Genomic DNA, 18,505 nt, shown 5'->3' on the forward strand with positions numbered 1-18,505 from the left:
GTTGTGTTTAAAAAGCAACATTTGTGAATGTATCACACAAAATGTGTTCTGGCTTGGACTAACTGTACTAGATTGAGTAGATTCAGTTTGGTTCGATTCTGGTCTAGATTTAGTAGGTCTTTTGTGAAGTAATAAAATGCAGAAAACCAGAGAATGGTAACATACTTTATATGCAATTAAAAGATACTAGATCGTTTGCTTTTGCCAAACTGAAATGCAGTTTTTTGCTGTGCACCTTTACAATTGTAAGAATGGTTTATCTCAGACTAAATATATACAAAAATATTAAACTGAATCAAATATAAAACTTCAAATTTTAGAGCACATTAATGTAAATGCTTATTAATTTTTAGTTGTTCAACTTCTCTGCCTATGCTAAAAAAGTGCATGACATTTTGTAGAATGTAAATGTTAATTTCCAAGAAGTAACCACCTTCCACATGGCATATTGTAGGAGTAAACATTGGAAGAAAGATAAACACTGGCACACTACCAAAAAGCTGTTAGTGGAAGTGGTTTGTGGTACTTAAATTCCTTATTTCTGATTTGGAATTCAATCTTCTTTGGATATAGAAATATCACTTTATTTCAACAATAGTTGGATTCAGTAAAAGGTAAGGTATATAAGGAAGCTAACATAATTTTTTATTCATTCTATAAGTTTTCAAGTTTTCATTTCTTGAAGTTTTCTATCCATATCTTTTTACAGTATACCTCTGTTATACTGAATGTTCATTCAATTACTTTTATTGGCAAAGTGGTGGTAGGGCTTGTTTGGTTATAGTCTACTTAGTAATCATTAATGCTCCAGAGTCTAGTTTGGTTGGCATCTTTAATTGGTTGAAAATAAAGTTGACACAAATTTTGATTCCAACTAATTGGTTTGGCTGCCATCCACTACTATCTCATATTACAGTGAAGAAAAAATACATCACACTATATAAGCTAAAAGTACTTTTTTCAAACCAAAGTGATATAGCATTTGAATTCTTTATATGAAGTTTAAATTTTGATTTCTGGTTTGAAAGTAAAGTTGTATCTGAAAATATTACTTTATTTCAAAATAAAATAATGCTCTATGTTAAATAAAAGTCCCAAATACTTTTTGATATTAAAAAGTATTGTCAACTATTTTATGTATGAAGACGAACTTCTACACCATGATAAAAATGTCTTTGATGAAGAATTAAACAGGATTTAGTTTTAATAAATGACATCAATGTTATTTTTAGTTTTATAATAAATATTTCTTATATTAATTTAAATGAACTAATATGACCACTTTAAAAATAATAGTTAAGTAATTTATTGAATTAGAAAAATAATGTTAAATCAATCCACAATTTTTAAACTTTTTGTACAACTGCATAACATGATGACATATGCATGAGGAAAGCATAGCTAAGAATTAGTCATGTGTGCATAAAACATGCATGTGCGATTGTACATTCATTAAATGTGTTACTGCCACTGTTTCCTCAACAGGATAAACAACTAAAGAATGTGGATTGGTTTTATTTGGATGAAGAGTAATGCCACGATTTACGGAGTTAAGAAATGCATGAGATAGTAGAATGGATGGATGACAAAATTAAAAGTTCTCATTTATCCTTATATATGTACATCACTATAATAACTATATAATAACTATTTAAATGTGAAATGAGTTCACACTCCTTGTGTGGGACGGTCCAATGCGACCCGCATTTTGCAGACCAAACCCGGAACAGACCTATGCGCGATGGGCCAATCTGCATAGTCACCTCTAACTTTTTCTACAAATTCACTATACATGATATGAATCCACTAGCAAAGAAGAGATGATTCTTTGACATTCTATGGAATCAACTTGAGTTGGAGATAGCTTAGGCACTTTTAATAGAATTGGATCAAGGTTCTATGTTTCAAGAACTCACCAAAACTTGCACCAAACACCAAACTCACATGGAAGATCCGTCTATTGCCAATTGAACCAATTAAAATGTGTAAAAAGGAAAATGAACCGATTGAAACTCTTAAGAACACAAATGAACCGAACAGAATATGAAAAGAAGCTACTGAACTGAATTAAAACAGAAGCAAATGAAAATAGCCGAACAAAAGTGCAAGGAAAGGAAGATGAACCGAATAAAAGAAACTAAGACATGTTTAAGGAATTTCATATAAATATGGAGATGAAAGAAAGAAGAACTTATGGAGATGGATGTTTTGGTTTGATGATCACGCCACTTAGAGGATGAAGGTGAAAGAATATTTTATGTTTTATTCAATCTGTCCTTCATCTATAGCAATGATACATATATATAACCATAGCATTAGAACCGTACAGAACCGTACAGATTCTTTTTCTAACATAACATCTGTAATTAAGACTAATTATAGACCCATTAATAGTGATTATATTCCTATAATTAAGTCTAATTATAGACTCATTAATAGTGATTATATTCCTGTAATTAAGTCTAATTAAGTATAATAATGATTTTGTCCGGTAATATCCCCTCAAGTTGGAGCATGTAAGTCTTGAATGCCCAACTTGACCAAGATGGCTCCAAACTTTTTAGCACCGAGAGCTTTGGTGAAAAGGTGAGCTAGTTGTGTATGTGTGGGCACATAGGATGGAAGAAGGCGCTTGTGAATGATTTCATCTCGAACAAGGTGGCAGTCAACTTCAATGTGTTTGGTGCGTTCGTGGAAGACCGGGTTTTTAGCAATGTGAAGTGCTGCTTGACTATCACAATAAAGACGAATTGGGTCAGGATGAGGAACATGTAGAGAAGCGAGAATGTCTTTAATCCACTTTAATTCTCGGGTGGTCTTAGCCATTGATCGATATTCAGCCTCAGCAGAGGAGGCATAAATCGTTTGTTGTTTCTGGGTTTTCCAAGAGATTGGGGAAGTGCCGAGTTGAATAAACCATCCGGTGAGAGATTTCCGTGTCAGTGGACAACTTGCCCAATCAGAATCACACCACCCAAAGAGTTGTAAGTTGTTCTCTCGAGGTAGGAGTATTCCTTGTCCAGGATGCCCCTTTAAATATCGAACAACACGAAGAGCAGCTTGTCAATGCTCGGAGCGTGGATTTTGCATAAATTGAGATAAAGCTTGGACACTGTAGGCAAGGTCAGGTCGAGTGAAACACAGATAAATTAACCTCCCAACAAGTCTACGATAAGTAGCCGGGTCAGACAGAAAAGAACCAGTAGCGGAGCTCAATTTGTGATTTTCTTCACATGGTGTAGTGGCGGGCTTCGCACCCAACAATCCGACTTCCGTAATGATATCTAAGGCATATTTCCTCTGACAAAGGAAGATTCCGTTGGGGGAGCGAGCAACTTCAACCCCAGGAAGTACTTGAGGCGGCCTAAATCTTTCATATGAAAGCATTGATTTAAGTAGCCTTTAAAACATTGGATGGCAGTACCATTATTCCCTGCAATCACAAGATCATCAACGTAGACTAGCACAACCAACTGTATGTCATTATTATTGAGAGTAAACAGGGAATGATCCTTCGGGGATTGTTGGAAGCCGTAACGAGTGAGAGAAGAAGATAGTTTAGCAAACCAACACCTGGGGGCCTGTCGGAGGCCATATAGAGACTTTTGAAGCTTGCACACTGCCTCTGGTTGAGATTCTTGGAAGCCAGGAGGGAGTTTCATATAAACCTCATCATCAAGATCACCATGGAGAAACGCATTGTGAACGTCCATCTGATGAAGCTCCCAATCTTTTGCGGCTGCTACTGCTAGAGTTGTGCGAATGGTTACCGTCTTTACGACAGGAGAAAACGTCTCGTTGTAATCCAAACCCTCCACTTGATGATTGCCAAGAATTACCAATCGAGCCTTGAATCTTTCAATTGTTCCATCCGAGTTGTATTTGATTTTGTAGATCCGTTTACACCCAAGTGCCTTCTTTCCAAGAGGGAGAGCGGTGAGTTTCCAGGTGTCATTGAGTTCGAGAGCATGAATCTCCTGTGCCATAGCATCACGCCACCGGGGTTCTCGGACCGCTTGAGAAAAGAACAGGGGTTCTTGCTCGGTGTGTAAAGAGGCAAGAAAACTTTGATGATGTTTAGAAAAGGAATCACAATTCACAAAATCATGTATAGGATACGAAACACCTGAGGATTCTGTTGAAGAAGGTGACGGAACAGAGGGGCTTGACGGTATCGTGGTGGCTGCGACAAAATCGCGTAACCGTACGGAAGGCAGCTTCGCGCGATGCCCTCGCCCAAGGGGAACCGCGGCCGTCAGCGGTGGTGAAGAAACCGACGGCGCCGTCTTCGTCGGACGCGGCGGTGGATCCGCGGGTAACGTCGAGGCTTCTATGCATGGATCGGAGTCGTTGATAGTGTGGTCGAAGTCATCTGTGAGGGTAGCATCCTCCTTGGCTGGGATGGGAGATGCAATGGGTTGGTTGACGATGCATTCATCTAGGTTTGAGGAGGCAACTTCATGAAGAAAATGTGGGTCCGTTCCAGTTTCTAAAGAGTTGGCAATAATTGGGTTTTGCAATGGTGGTGCAGTGTCCATTGTTTTGGCTTCAAAATATGGAAATTTATTTTCGAAAAAATGTACATCACGAGAGACAAAGAAAGTTTCTGTTTCCAAATCAAATAATTTCCATCCTTTTTGGCCATATGGATACCCGACAAACACACATTTTCGGCTACGACTATCAAATTTATCCCGCTGTCTATTTTGATTATGAGCATAACATAATGAACCAAATACTCGTAAGTGCGCGTAACTGGGTATACATCCATGGATCACTTCATAAGGGGTTTTTCCTTTTAGAATGGAGGATGGTGTGAGATTGATTAAGTAGCCTGCAGTCAAAACGCATTCCCCCCAAAATTTAATGGGAAGATTGCCTTGAAACCGTAATGACCGAGCAACATTCAGAATATGCCGATGCTTGCGTTCGACGCGTCCATTTTGTTGCGGGGTCCCGACACAGGAAGTTTGGTGAAGGATACCTTGTTGAATGAAATATTGTTTTAGACACATGAATTCGGTTCCATTGTCAGAGCGAACCATTTTAACACATTTGTTGTATTGCCTCTCAACGAGTGTGAAAATTTTTTTCAAAGTCACTGATACCTCTGTTTTTTCTTTTAACAAATAGATCCAAACTGCCCGTGAACAATCATCCACAATTGTCAAAAAATATGAAGCACCACAGGATGAAGGAGTTTTATAAGGACCCCATAAGTCACAATAAATTAAATCAAAAATATTCAAAGCTTGATGCGCACTTAAGAAAAACTTATCTCTCGTTTGTTTCGATTTTTCACAAACTTCACAAACTTTATTCAACTCATCACGAGTACATTTCCCACTTATATCAGGAAGCATTTGCACAATCTTAAATGACGGATGTCCTAATCTTTGGTGCCAAAAAGTGCTAGTTGATTTTCCATCTTGACATGACATGCTTGAGTCTTCCGTACCCCACGATACCAATAAAGCCCATCTTTCCGTTCACCTGCTCCAATCAGCGTCCTCGAAGTGCGGTCCTGTATAATACACAATTTATCAGTGAATGTTACAACACAATTTTCTTCATCCGTCAATTGAGGTACTGAAAGTAAATTGCATTTTAATTTGGGAACATAAAGGACATTTTTCAATTCAAGTCCTTCTTCAAGAGTCACTGTTCCCTGTTCGCAAGCTAGAACACGCTCACCATCGGGTAACCCCACGGGGCACCCTTGTATAGTTTCCTTTTCACTCAAATTTTCCAGTGACCCGGTCATATGGTTTGATGCCCCACTGTCAATAATCCACAAATCCCAAATGCTCTTACCAGTCATTTTCTCTGATTCATTTGATTTTTGTTTGTTGATCATATCAACCAGTACCTTCCATTGTTCATTGGTCAGACCTGCCATCTCAAGTTTCTTGTCGTCATTGTTGGCTTGACTGTTGCTTCCACTAGCGTGTGCCACATTTGCACGTGTCGGGTTACCTTTGTTTCGCATCCCTTGGCGTCCCCTGCCGTTCCATTTGCCTTCACTTTTTGGTCTGTCACCCCACCATTCGGGATATCCGATCAATTGGAAGCATCCCTTCATGTCGTGACCATTTTTACCGCAATGACTGCACGTCATTAATTTTTCTACCATATCTCCACGCCCTTTTTCTTTGTAGTTGGCCTGCATCGCGAGACCCACGACCAACCCCCTTTCTTCCGTTGATTTGGCCATCATTCTCACTCTTTCTTCTTGTACCAACATAGCATATACGCGGTTCAGAGACGGCAATGGGTTTGAGGCCAGAATGTTTGATCTTACTGTCCCGTAGCTTGCGTCATCCAACCCCATAAGGAGTTGATGAACCTTCTCCTCCTCCCTTCGTTTTTCCAACTGAGCACCAATCCCACACTTGCATCCACCACACGTACAAGATGGAATTTTGTCACTGTTAGCAAGCTCATCCCAAAGGACCTTCAATTTTCCAAAGTAAGTTGCCACCACCATTCCCTCCTGCTTGCATCTTGACAAGTCCGACCTAGTTGTTGAATTCTAGGTCCATTCACGACTGAGAATCTTTCTTTAATGTCTTCCCACAAGTTATGTGCAGTCTCGGCATATGCTACTGTGGATCGTAAGCTTGGTTCAATGGTGTTTAGAATCCAAGAGACAATCATGGACTGCATGGTCGGGTGCCTCATCCTCTGGTTGGATATGGGTTCCATCAATGAAGACCCATTTTCTCCGGGCACGAAGCTAGATCTTTACTGCTCTTGCCCATTCGTCGTAATTTTCTCCGCGCAATTGGACTTGCGTGATTATGTTTCCGGGATTGTCACTCGCGTTGAGATCATATGGCGAGTAGGTCTTCTTAGCACCTCCTCCTTCGTGCTCTGCTTTGTTGGCATTATTCTTTTCTGGTGCAGCTGCCATGGTTGTGCACCGTTGCCTTTGCTTTGTGTTTTGTCGGGTATCAGAGTTTTGTGCTCTGATACCATGAAAGAATATTTTATGTTTTATTCAATCTGTCCTTCATCTATAGCAATGATACATATATATAACCATAGCATTAGAACCGTACAGAACCGTACAGATTCTTTTTCTAACATAACATCTGTAATTAAGACTAATTATAGACCCATTAATAGTGATTATATTCCTATAATTAAGTCTAATTATAGACTCATTAATAGTGATTATATTCCTATAATTAAGTCTAATTAAGTCTAATAATGATTTTGTCCGGTAATAGAAGGCTCCAAGATGAGTGAGCTAGTGCCGCCACTTGAGAGAACCAAATGCACTCAAGATAAGACAAGGTGAAGGAGAAGACAAGTTCTCACAAATTCTCTCTCAATTTGAGAAGAGTTTCTCTATTGCTAATTTCCAATCTGAATTGTGAAGGACCTAAGCCTTCCTTTTATAGGAGCAAGGGTTGGTCATTTACATAGCTTATTCCCTAAGCTACCTAAAATGCTCCTAAGCTCACGCCCCCCTTACTAAGCTCACTCCCCAAGCTTCTAGAATTTTTTAAACTAAAGCCAAAAGATGCTTTTATAAAAGAGGTGTCTAATGTTTCCCTCTAAGCACCTTTCTAAACACTTTTCTATATCATTTACAATTTAAAAGAAACTATAAAGAGAGATATTTAATTTGAAGCTCATTCTTGAAAGCTTGTAGACTTCTTTGGCTTTAGGCTTGATCCTCTCTTTATTTTATGTCTTCTTTTAATTTTGAGAAGACTAGAAGGAAGAACTTCAAATGTGAAGGTGAATGACCTCTTCCTTCGCTAATAAAAGCCTCCTTTATTTGATTCTCATCAATACATGTCTTAATTGTAACATTCCTATATTTTTGAAATATCTAATAACCCTAATTTGCATGAAATATCAAAATAAATATATAAACATAATATAAATATGTTTACAATTGTTTCTTATAGTGTTTCAAAATATATCTCTCTTAATAGGACTTTAAATATTTACATAAACTTAAAAAAAATATTTAAAAGAAAATAAACATTTTCATCATCCAGCTTCTCACTGAAGAACTCTATCACCTATAACATCATCTACTCTCGTGTAAATACACGATCATCACAGACTAAGGAAAACAACCACAAAACAAACAAAGGGTGAGCTAGATATTTTTAAAACTTCTAATATAAATATAACTTTAAATGTCCACATAAAGCTGCCAATTCTCATGCATTTGCACATAACCATCAAGTGTCTATCAAAATTCACAATTCATCTCTCATGTCAGACTTCTACTGACTCATAACACATAGACACTTGACTCTTCTTTCGAAAAACTCGTGTATTGAAATTAGCATCCAAAGACCTGCACATGTCATACTATTCGTTGTGAAATCCACACATCCATGCGCATAATTATCTCAATATCTCATAATCTCATAATCTCAATATCTCATAATCTCATCATCTCATATGATAGGGTAAATCCATTTGATATGCTGTGATAAGTTCTTTCATACCTTATACTCAGCAAAATGAACCTCCTTCGACCCTCAGCAATTGAATAATTTCATCTATATGATTTCATTATATCAGTAGAGTTAGGATCGTCTCATTCAATGGATACCCACAAATCAATACACCCTAATAAAAATCTCAACATGGTATTTCCTCTCCTGAAAATACTATGTCTTGATTACACTTGCATCTGAGGGCATACTTCATTTAACACATCAATACACCATTCAATCACATCATAATTTAAACTTTCTAAACAATCCAAATATATCTCAAAATTCACTTAAATACATAACTAAGTTCCTTTAATCATATTTTCAAATAAAATTTAGAATTTTCACTTAAAAACAATAGGCAATAATAAACTAGGCTTTCAAAAGCAAAAATAAAAATTTTAAGTTTTTTAAGTTTTTTTTTTCACAGTCTAGCTTGAGTGAAAATTTGCTCGCTTGGGTCTTGCTTGAGCGAGTGTAAACCCGAGAGCAACCCCTGAATTTACCCCATTTTTACCTAAGCGAGATTCCTTCTTGCTTGGGTGAAAATGGACTCGAGAGCACCCCATGTTTCCATTTTATTCTCGTTTTAGTGAGAATTAGCTCACCCGAGCGAGATATACAGAGAAATTTGCATAATTATGCCTAATTTCATCATTCATAGTCAAACAAAAACAATCTCAATAACTCATTTAACTTCAAAAGCAACTTACACTATATCAACTATACAAATCAATCAATTTTTCATATTCAAACAAAAGCATTTACCATAAATTATCCATATCAAAATCAACATGTTCACATTTTATTTTAAAGAATATTTTGCATTACTCATAAACAATCAATCTTGCAAACAAAATTTGGAACTGATGACCACATCACCGCCACATCTAGATCTTCTAAACTAGGGTTTTATTGAAAATTTAAACATATGCTCATTAAGAACTCCAAACCTACCAAAATCTCAAGGTAGCTTAACCTGCACCACAGAGTCCTAAACTAACAAAGATTGACCATGAAGCTAAAAGAGTCACATGCAAAGCCTATGCAGAGACAAACCTAACAAATTCAAAATTTGACGCAAAAAGAAGAGCAAAAATGAACTTACTCTATTAAAGATTCTGATCAGGCAACCTTGTAGTATTCACTGTTAGGAGTCTGATGGCGGACTCGGATCGTCAAACTAATGAGCGAGGAGATCAAAATCTTAGAGAGAAGATAAAGGAAAAGAAAATGGAACTTTTAGAGAAACGATGTAATTCTCAAACGTAATTCTCAAACGTTTATCCGTATAATTTTAATAAAATAATTAGCTAAATTTTTCAAAAACTCTATACATAATATAACTATCATAGGTTGTTTTACGTATCAAGATATTTTTTAGTTCATATTAAAACTACTAAATTAAATGTTTTATTAAATTAATGAAAGTTCGCATTTTAAAATCACTGTTGTTTTATTGAAAATATTGTTTTATCTATAAAATAAGTGCATAATAGTCTCCGAGAGTCTAACCTTTAGTAGTATCTCTACACCATTGCAAAAGGTTATTTCTAGCTAAATGACACTATAAAAGACAACCACCTTTATTTATAAATAATAATTTATGTTGGTTTTTTTTTCCAATTTAGAAGCAGTTCATCACATCAAATGGGCAATATAAATGTTAAAAAAAATTCCATAAACGACCCATAAATGCTTCACTATTTTCCACTCACCTGAGATTATTAGTAGTATCTCAAGAAAGATTTAGCAAAATAACTTTATTAACGATCAAAATAAATGGTTAGGTAAGTTTCATCATGATAGTTTAGGAAAAATATTTTCATTAAAAGCTCCAAATATATAAATTTCAAATTAAATTATAATTATTTTTATAAATCATTTTTAAAAAAATATTTTAACTTGAACTTCATTATATATGTAGATAGAATTTAGGATAATCAAAGCAACATGTTCAATACATTCTTTCTAAAAAGCTTTTAGATAAAATTGATGACTTCATAGATAAGTTGCGCATGAAGCACTACAAAAATTGGTTTTAAAAATTAAATTTTGGTCTATAAAATAATAAAATTAGTCACTAACTTAATTAAAGACTAATTTAGAGTCTTATAGTAATAAGTGACTAAAATCTTGGTAACTAATTTTAGATACCGATTTATATTATAATTTAGAAACCAATTTAGTAACCAAATATATAGAAACTAATTTAGTGACCAATTATATAGAAACTAAATTAACAACCAATTTCATTGAAACCAATTTAGTGACCAAAATATGAAACTCATTTAGTGACTAAATATATAAATACCAAAAAATGGTCACAATATTGGTTTCTAAATAATATAATTTATTAAAAAATGTTGTTTTATTTACCTACTTACTATTTCATATTTTATATTTATTTGTAGACTTAAGTTCACTAATTTTAAAATAAATTTATAAAGTTCGTCAATTTAAACAATTATGTTCACAATCCGTATTTTTCAAATTTTACAAAAAAGTTTTTTTATGAATTATGAATGTGAACTAAGATTATGGTAGAAACTAGAAGATAATCACATAAACCCAAGTTGAAATTATTTTACTGTAGTAGTTGTTTGAAATCTACTTTCAACTTTTGTTAATATCCATGAGTTATATGTACAAGAAAGTTTGGTTTATTCCTATCTTGTTTGAATTTACATTTTTTGTGCCTACTTGCAACTCACAGGTCTGTTGAAAAAAGTAAGAGCCAGACCTAGTAAGTGTGAGTGTTCCTCTCTATCCATCAAACTGTCTACAAGTTTCCGAGTTATAGGGAGAACAAATCAAGGACTTTCTTGGAAGTTTGAAATGAAGGATTGTTACAAATAAGTAAGAAACAAACACACAACAATGGATAAAGGAATGAAAGAATGAAAATTGAAACACATGATGAATGCAAAAATTGCAAATCATTGATTGTTTATTAACTTACCTTCTCAAACGATACTAGCTCAACCTCGTAATACAAAGTGGAGTTAGAAGGAAACCATATTCAGGTGCAATAGTTAACAATGCCACCTCACCCTTCTTCATAGTCAAAACAGCTTTATCAAGCCCATCAGTTACTTGTTCTACTCAATCCATAAAACACCCACATTAGCTAGCATAATAAATAATTTAGTGGGAATCGGGAGAAACATGGTACATTCTTTCATGTTACCCTCATCAGTTTTGAATTCAAATAGCTCCCCTTCATCATCATGACCCTTTTTCAAAAACAAAGTACCATCTTGCACCTTACCAATTACTTTCACTATAAGAATGCAAAAATAGGTAAGGAAACATCATAATCATGCTTTAAATCTATAAACAATGACAAGGTTATCATCCACGTCAAGAATTACAAGCATTTACATTTCACAATTGCCCCCTCATTTGGACGCTCATACCCTTCCCCTTCCTTGAGGATCTTCTGAATGACCTTCTTATCATCAGTTACATCTGATAATCTTCCAAGAAACTAACTCAAGAGTAATCTCCAATGATGCGTTTGGTGGAACTGAACCTACATCACCATGTGCTGGCTTACCCTATTCACCAAATCCATCTACAAAACAGATAAATAAATGCATAAAAATTTGAATAAAAGAAGTAAATAAATAATTACTAATTATCTCCTTTTCAATAATAGATAAAAGCAAATAATGGTTTTCTAATAGGTACCAAAACTCAACAGACAACTTACATTGAGGCTTCACACTCAAAAACACTTTCTCTCCCTCTTCATGGTTTTTGACAGCCTTTGACAAAGCAGGACAAAAATAACCTGTAATAGAGTAAACATTAATCTCATAATTTATAACATGAAGAGCGTAACAAAATTAATAGGCACTAACCATCTTTGATTGTGAATTCCACTCCATCAGATTTTGCTACTAGAGTCCCATATTTAAGACGTGCTTCATAATTCACTACAACAATAAGATTGAATTTAATAGTTAATATAAAGTTGAATGGTGCAAATATAGAAAATTAAATATTTACAAATATGTTTCGTACTTCATACCTTGTTTGAATTTACAATATTTAATATGTTATATGTACAAGAAAGTTTAGTTTATTCATATCTTATTTGAAATTTACATTTTTTGTGCCTACTTGTAGCTCCCAGGATGTTTGAAAAAAGTAAGAGCAGGACCTAGAAGTGCAAGTGTTCCTCTCTATCCGTCAAACAGTCTACAAGCTTCTGGGCTATCGAGGGGAACAAATCAAGGACTATCTAGAACTGAAGGATTGTTACAAATCAGTAAGTAACAAACACACAACCATGGATAAAGAAATGGAAGAATGAAAATTGAAACATAAGATGAATGTAGAACAAAAACTTCAAATCTTGCACTCAAATCTTGCATTCTTTATAATTTTACAACAAGAACTTCAATAGAAAATTTAAGAAACCTCTAATTGAGCATAACAAAAATCAAATTATGATTAAGCTAAAAATATATATTACATGTGTACTTACAACTAGTTTTGTTTTTAACATAACAAAACTTCAACCAAACTTACAAACAAAAAATGCAAAAAAATTAAATATTTTAATATCAAAGCCAAAAAATCTCAATTGTCAACAACAAAAGTGTAAAAGCCTTTACAGACCTTACTCTTTGCTCATAGAGTAACCACGATGATTTTTTTTAGCAAAACAAGCATGTGAGAATACATTGTATTTATGTAAGTGTTATAATATACTGGTGATGTTCATTTATATATGCGAATTATACATTGTTACAGAATGGTCTTAAAGGTGACATGAACATGGTATCTCCCTTAATGGTACAACCGTTTACTGGCCAACAACACATGCCACCTCCTTGCTTGCCACTCACAATGCCTTTCCTACATCATGCTCAGAATTGACTATGTTGGTATTTCTGTATTGATTGCAACTTCATTTTACCCTCTCGTTTATTACACATTTATGTGCAATCCTTTTTCATGCTACATCTACTTAAGCTTCATAACACTGATGGGGATTGCCTTTCTGGTCTTCTCTCTTCTCCCATTTTTCCATAAGTCTATGTGGCACGAATATGAGATACTATAGGGTATGGGATACTTATGGGAGCATCAACCTAAGGCCTTGCAAACTACATGGTATGAGATACTAATGAGAGTTATTTATGGTTTGGAAGCAGTAATCTATGTGGCACGGATACCAGAAAGGTGGATGCCTGTGAAGTTTGATATTGTTGGGCACAATCACCAACTCTTTCATGTGTTGGTTGTGGCAGGGGCATACACACACTACGTTGATGGATTAATCTACCTAAGATGGAGAGATTCTCAAGGTTGTTAGGTACATAGTGAACCTTTTGTCTTTCTTTCTCTGGCCATCAATATTAACTAGAGTAAATTACATTCCCTTCTAACATTCTCCTTTTCTCTTAACTAGTGTTATTCAAAATGTTTCAAAATACTATAACTGGTTATATATAACAGAGATCACATCACAAATAAGCCATAACAACTTTTCAAAGAGAAGCCAAACAACATTTAGCCAACAATTAAGTTCAACAATAGATAAGTAAAAAGACAAGACAAAACAATTTAATCAATATAAATGGAGCATATAGATCAAGATTAGAAATCACAACTTTATTCAAACACTTGGAAAATGTTCAAAGTTCTCGTAAATTCCCAGAAATTGTAAATGAGGGAATACAACACGAGAACATAATATAGGATTTTAAGATGGGAAAGATACACAATGAGTAAAGTTACGCAGAGCTTCGATGAGCAAACACAAAAATAAAAGGCAAAGGGCAAGAATGGAGCCCGAATCAAAACTTATGATGATAAACTTTAAGAGGTTGACCTCCTTCACAACAGAGAATCGTCGTTGTTGCAGAGTGTGTTGTTGTTGCAGAGAGCGTTGTCGTTGCCGAGAGTGAGAGATGAGTAGAAAAGGTTAAAGAGAGAGAGATAAACTTAGAAATTCAACCCTACCGACTATTTGCTCAGATTTAAAAAAATTAAATAAGTTTTTGAAAAGTATGTTATGAGAGTATTTGTGCATATTTATTTAAATTAATTCATAATTCTTTTAATTTAAATAATATTTTGAATTTATTATTAATTTAATTTTATGTTTAAATAAAATTAAAAAGGTTAAATACTATTTTAAATGTAATTTTTAATTTAATATTTTTTATTTTAATATTATACTAAAATTAATAATTAGTAAATTTATTGATATTAATTTAAAATATTTTATAAATTAAAAATTAATGATTAATTTTATAAAATTTAATTACTTCAAAATTAGTATCTAAATTCAAATTACGGTGACTAAAAATTTAAGTATCTAATTATATGATGATTAGAAACTAAATTAGTTTCTAATCTTATTATTTTTTAAGACCAAAAATTAGTCTCTAAAATAGATTAAAGTGACTTAAAAAATGGTTTTCAATTACATCTTAACAAGAGACTAATTTTTTTTTTCTCTGAAAACAACTTTTATTTTTATTATTAGCTGTCAAAATTATAGTATCTAATTATATTATAATTTTTTATTAATAACAGATATTTTTTTAGTATCCAATAATTTTTAGTTTATAAAATAGTATCTAAATTAGTTACTATAAACACTATTTTTTTTTTCTAAATTAGTTACTATTAAATTATTTTCTTGTAGTGAAGATTTCAATCATGTCAAAATGATCATCTAAACTTGTATCATAATATATTTCAATCGATGATTGAGCAATGACCATGATTTCAGCTCCTCTAATAAGCTCAATATGAAAAAATAAATTACCTATTATTTTTCATGTGTTTCATGCATTATCATTCCAAAATTTATTAACCAGTTTGAGAAATATTTGTTTAAAAGTAAAATGTAAGACTGTCGATTTGGAATTCGAGGTTTGTACATATTTATATACCATAATTTTATTTATTTATTTTATTAATAGTTTATATGGAATCTTCAACATAATCTAAGAGCCAAAAGGTTGAACACATCAAACACCAAAATAGATAGTTATATAATAATCTTAAGAGATACGAAAAATCCAACAAAACCTTGTTAAATTAAATTTTAAATCTAAATCAATTTCAACCTCCCAAAAATAACTTATAAATTTTGGTTTGTAATTGATGTTCATAATATTTGAAATCCGAAGTGTATAACTGATTTATTTATTTTTTTTACCATAGAAGGTATTTTCTGAAAAATGTAAAAAATGTAAGGGTTTTAAAATATTATTTTCTCATTAAATTGTGCTGGAGGTGCGGAATAAAATATGGAGTGCAGGAAATAATTGCCCAAGCGGAAATGCTCATTGGGTCGTACGTTTGGGCCCATTTCATGAATACCAGTTCAATGGGGGTGGTGAATCAACACGACCTTCTTTGCTTCTTTTTCGGTTCTTCTTCTGCAATCTGCATCATATATGTATAGAGAGAGAGGGTAAAACCCTAATTTGTTGTTTTTCCATCTGTACGCTACAATCGAAGACCGTAATTTTTATTAAAAGGTAACCCTATCCCTATCTCTTAATTTTTCTTTCGCAATATTCTGTCAAGATTTAATTATTTTTTAAAATATAGGTAGATGAGATGGGTAAATTGGGGATAATATAATTGATTGTTAATTGCTAGGCGCAAAAAAAAAAATGGTGAATTTATCGTATAGTTAGTCATCCAGTGTAATTTAAATGGGATTCTTTCAAGGTTTTGGATTTTTCCTTTTTTTTATTTTATTTAGAGTGTAATTCTGGTCCGGCAATAACGAACTTATGAACCCATTTGGTAAAATTAGGATTTGATTTTGCAGCATGGATGATTATGCTAAAATATTTTGTTTTTAGCTTTTGGTTAGATGAAAATTTCATTGGAATCATGTGGAACTGGGTCATTTCAGAAGTGCAGAGGGTGGTGACTTGGCAAGTAATAGGAAAACTTGGGATTCGTTTATCTTATTGCTTCTTCCAGTCTTGTTAATGCAATCAAATCTTATTAGATATTTAGGTAAAAGTGTTTTGTACTTATAATGTATATAGATAACTTCAACTTTATCTTGAATTTGCAACTGCAATGAAAAATGTTGCCTCTTCTGTTGGCTAAGTGATGATTGTACATCATGAAATTGCATTCAGTGGACTAGATCTAAGTAACCCTTTCTTAGTTGATGATGTCAATGACACTTGTGAACTTGCTGTTTTGAGTAACGTTATGGTGGATTGTTCTTGTGCAGGCTGATGTACATTCTATGATTCAGAGTTTTGGTTGAAGTATCACTTGTTTTCTTTGCTGTCATGGTATGTTCGATGTCAGATCTCTTAAATATGTTCTGTTTATTTGGTGTTTGATTTAATTTATTTGTAATTTTATAAATTTTGTCGTTCTGCTCTTCGTGGCTGGTTGAGAGATCTTGCAATGTCTCAGTTTAGAATTGCTTGTCTGAGGGGGCAACACTCTTCTTGGCTTGTAATATTTTTTTCCTAGTCGAAGCATTACATGTATATTTTACATTCAGGAAACTCAATCAAATGTAAGTATGTAGATATACAATAATTTCTATTAAACTGGAAAAGGTATTACCAAAAAGGGATTGACAAGATATCCTCCTCAAAATACAGCAACGAAAGAGCACATCCAATTCCTTAGAAACGACACATTCAGGAGTAGATTCAAATTTTGGAATTCTTAGAATCCACTTAACTAATATGAATATATGAAAAAGAAAGTACCTAAAATTGTTCATTTGGATTTTGATATCTTGCATATCTATTCTATATAGGACTTATTTTTTATGTATGGCTGAATGCAGGATCCCAATATTGATGATAAGAGTGAAAGTAGACTCTATATTGGTAACCTTGATCTTAGAATTACAGAGTGAGACTACCAAGACTTGACATTGGTTTTTGTTCTGTGATTCATGCACATACTGACATGTTTATTCTCTCATTTTCTTTTCAATGTTTTCCAGAGCTGCTTTGCTTAAAATGTTTTCTCCTTATGGAAAGATAATTTCTGAGGACTTCTTATGGCACACACGTGGCCCAAAACGCGGGGAGCCACGTGGTTTTGCTTTTATCCAGTATAGCACAAAAGAGGTAAGTTGATTGCACTCATTACTTAAGTCAGTTTCTAGCAATTTCTGATTTCTATCGTTAAAGTGAGAATGCAGGAAGCAGAATTAGCCAAGGAGAAAATGCATGGGAGGTTTGCCTGCGGCCGGCCACTGGTTGTTCGTCTTGCCGGTGAGAAGTGCTTGTTGGAAACAGCTGATAAGTCTACAAAAGCAGCAAGTGAAGGACAGAAGATGCTTCTCATTGGTGGTGGTGGTGCCATGGGACAGACAAGTCGTACTGCAAAAATAGCTGCTATAAAAAATAAATTGAAATCCTTGGAGGAGGAGAGTTCTAGGACCAAGAAGCAGAAGCAAAATGGCAACATCTCTTGAGTCAGATTGTGAGTATATAATATGTAGAATGAAGGGATCATTCAATAAATTTGAACTTCACATATTTAGTTCAGCTTGCTTTTTAGCCATAAGTCAGATTGTAACTGCAGAAGCTTACTTTTCATCTGAAGTCCAAATTGAAATTTAACTGGTTATTTTCTCTAGTTGAGGTAGAGTGGAATCCAGATTTTAAATGAAGTGGAATCAGAACATTTTGGGATTTTAGAAATTGAGAAGGTGACAGTTTTCAATTGATATGATTTTGTTAATAATTGTAGAATATTTTCCTTTTAATTTTGTGAATAAAATGGTGAAAATTAGTTAAAAAATGACACCCTTTTATTTTCTCTAGAAAGCCATTAAAAAAGGAATAAAATAAAAATGAATAATCTTTTAATTTGTAAAAAAAGATAAATCATGAATAAAAAAAATGAGGTTTTGTTTTTTAAAACTAATAGTTAAAAAAAGATGTTGAAATAAAAAAAAATAAGACAATAAGTTTACGTTAATTTATCGTCCCATTTTCTACTATAAAAAGTATTAAATTGCAGAGATTTTCTATTAATCATATGCTACTAGTCATGGTTTG

General features: G+C 33.6%; 2 protein-coding genes and 1 pseudogene across 4 annotated transcripts; 2 read left to right on the forward strand and 1 right to left on the reverse strand.

Annotated features, from left to right (window-relative positions):
- Window positions 1-11,444: 11,444 nt before the first annotated feature.
- LOC137838767 (peptidyl-prolyl cis-trans isomerase FKBP62-like) lies at window positions 11,445-13,258 on the reverse strand. Its single transcript, XM_068647994.1, has 6 exons — window positions 13,231-13,258; window positions 12,335-12,409; window positions 12,184-12,264; window positions 11,853-11,939; window positions 11,659-11,751; window positions 11,445-11,569 (listed from the first exon to the last, which is right to left on the reverse strand). Exons 1-6 carry the CDS (start codon window positions 13,256-13,258, stop codon window positions 11,445-11,447), a joined length of 489 nt encoding a protein of 162 aa, XP_068504095.1.
- Window positions 13,259-13,284: 26 nt separating this feature from the next.
- Window positions 13,285-13,868, forward strand: LOC137838768 (heptahelical transmembrane protein ADIPOR3-like; annotated as a pseudogene).
- A 1,945-nt stretch (window positions 13,869-15,813) lies between these two features.
- On the forward strand, window positions 15,814-18,080 carry LOC137837591 (uncharacterized). Of its 3 annotated transcripts, XM_068646619.1 has the most exons (6): window positions 15,860-15,982; window positions 16,316-16,475; window positions 16,702-16,765; window positions 17,278-17,345; window positions 17,440-17,566; window positions 17,641-18,080. In XM_068646619.1, exons 3-6 carry the CDS (start codon window positions 16,763-16,765, stop codon window positions 17,914-17,916), a joined length of 474 nt encoding a protein of 157 aa, XP_068502720.1. In that variant the 5' UTR covers window positions 15,860-15,982; window positions 16,316-16,475; window positions 16,702-16,762; the 3' UTR covers window positions 17,917-18,080. The 3 variants fall into 3 exon arrangements, with proteins under 3 accessions (XP_068502719.1, XP_068502721.1, XP_068502720.1); XM_068646618.1 differs by lacking the exon at window positions 16,316-16,475 and having other exon boundaries at window positions 15,814-15,982; XM_068646620.1 differs by lacking the exon at window positions 16,316-16,475 and having other exon boundaries at window positions 15,845-15,982; window positions 17,630-18,080.
- The last annotated feature ends 425 nt before the right edge of the window (window positions 18,081-18,505 follow it).

This window comes from Phaseolus vulgaris, chromosome 4, assembly GCF_000499845.2.
Source record: "Phaseolus vulgaris cultivar G19833 chromosome 4, P. vulgaris v2.0, whole genome shotgun sequence".
Classification (NCBI taxonomy): Eukaryota; Viridiplantae; Streptophyta; class Magnoliopsida; order Fabales; family Fabaceae; genus Phaseolus; species Phaseolus vulgaris.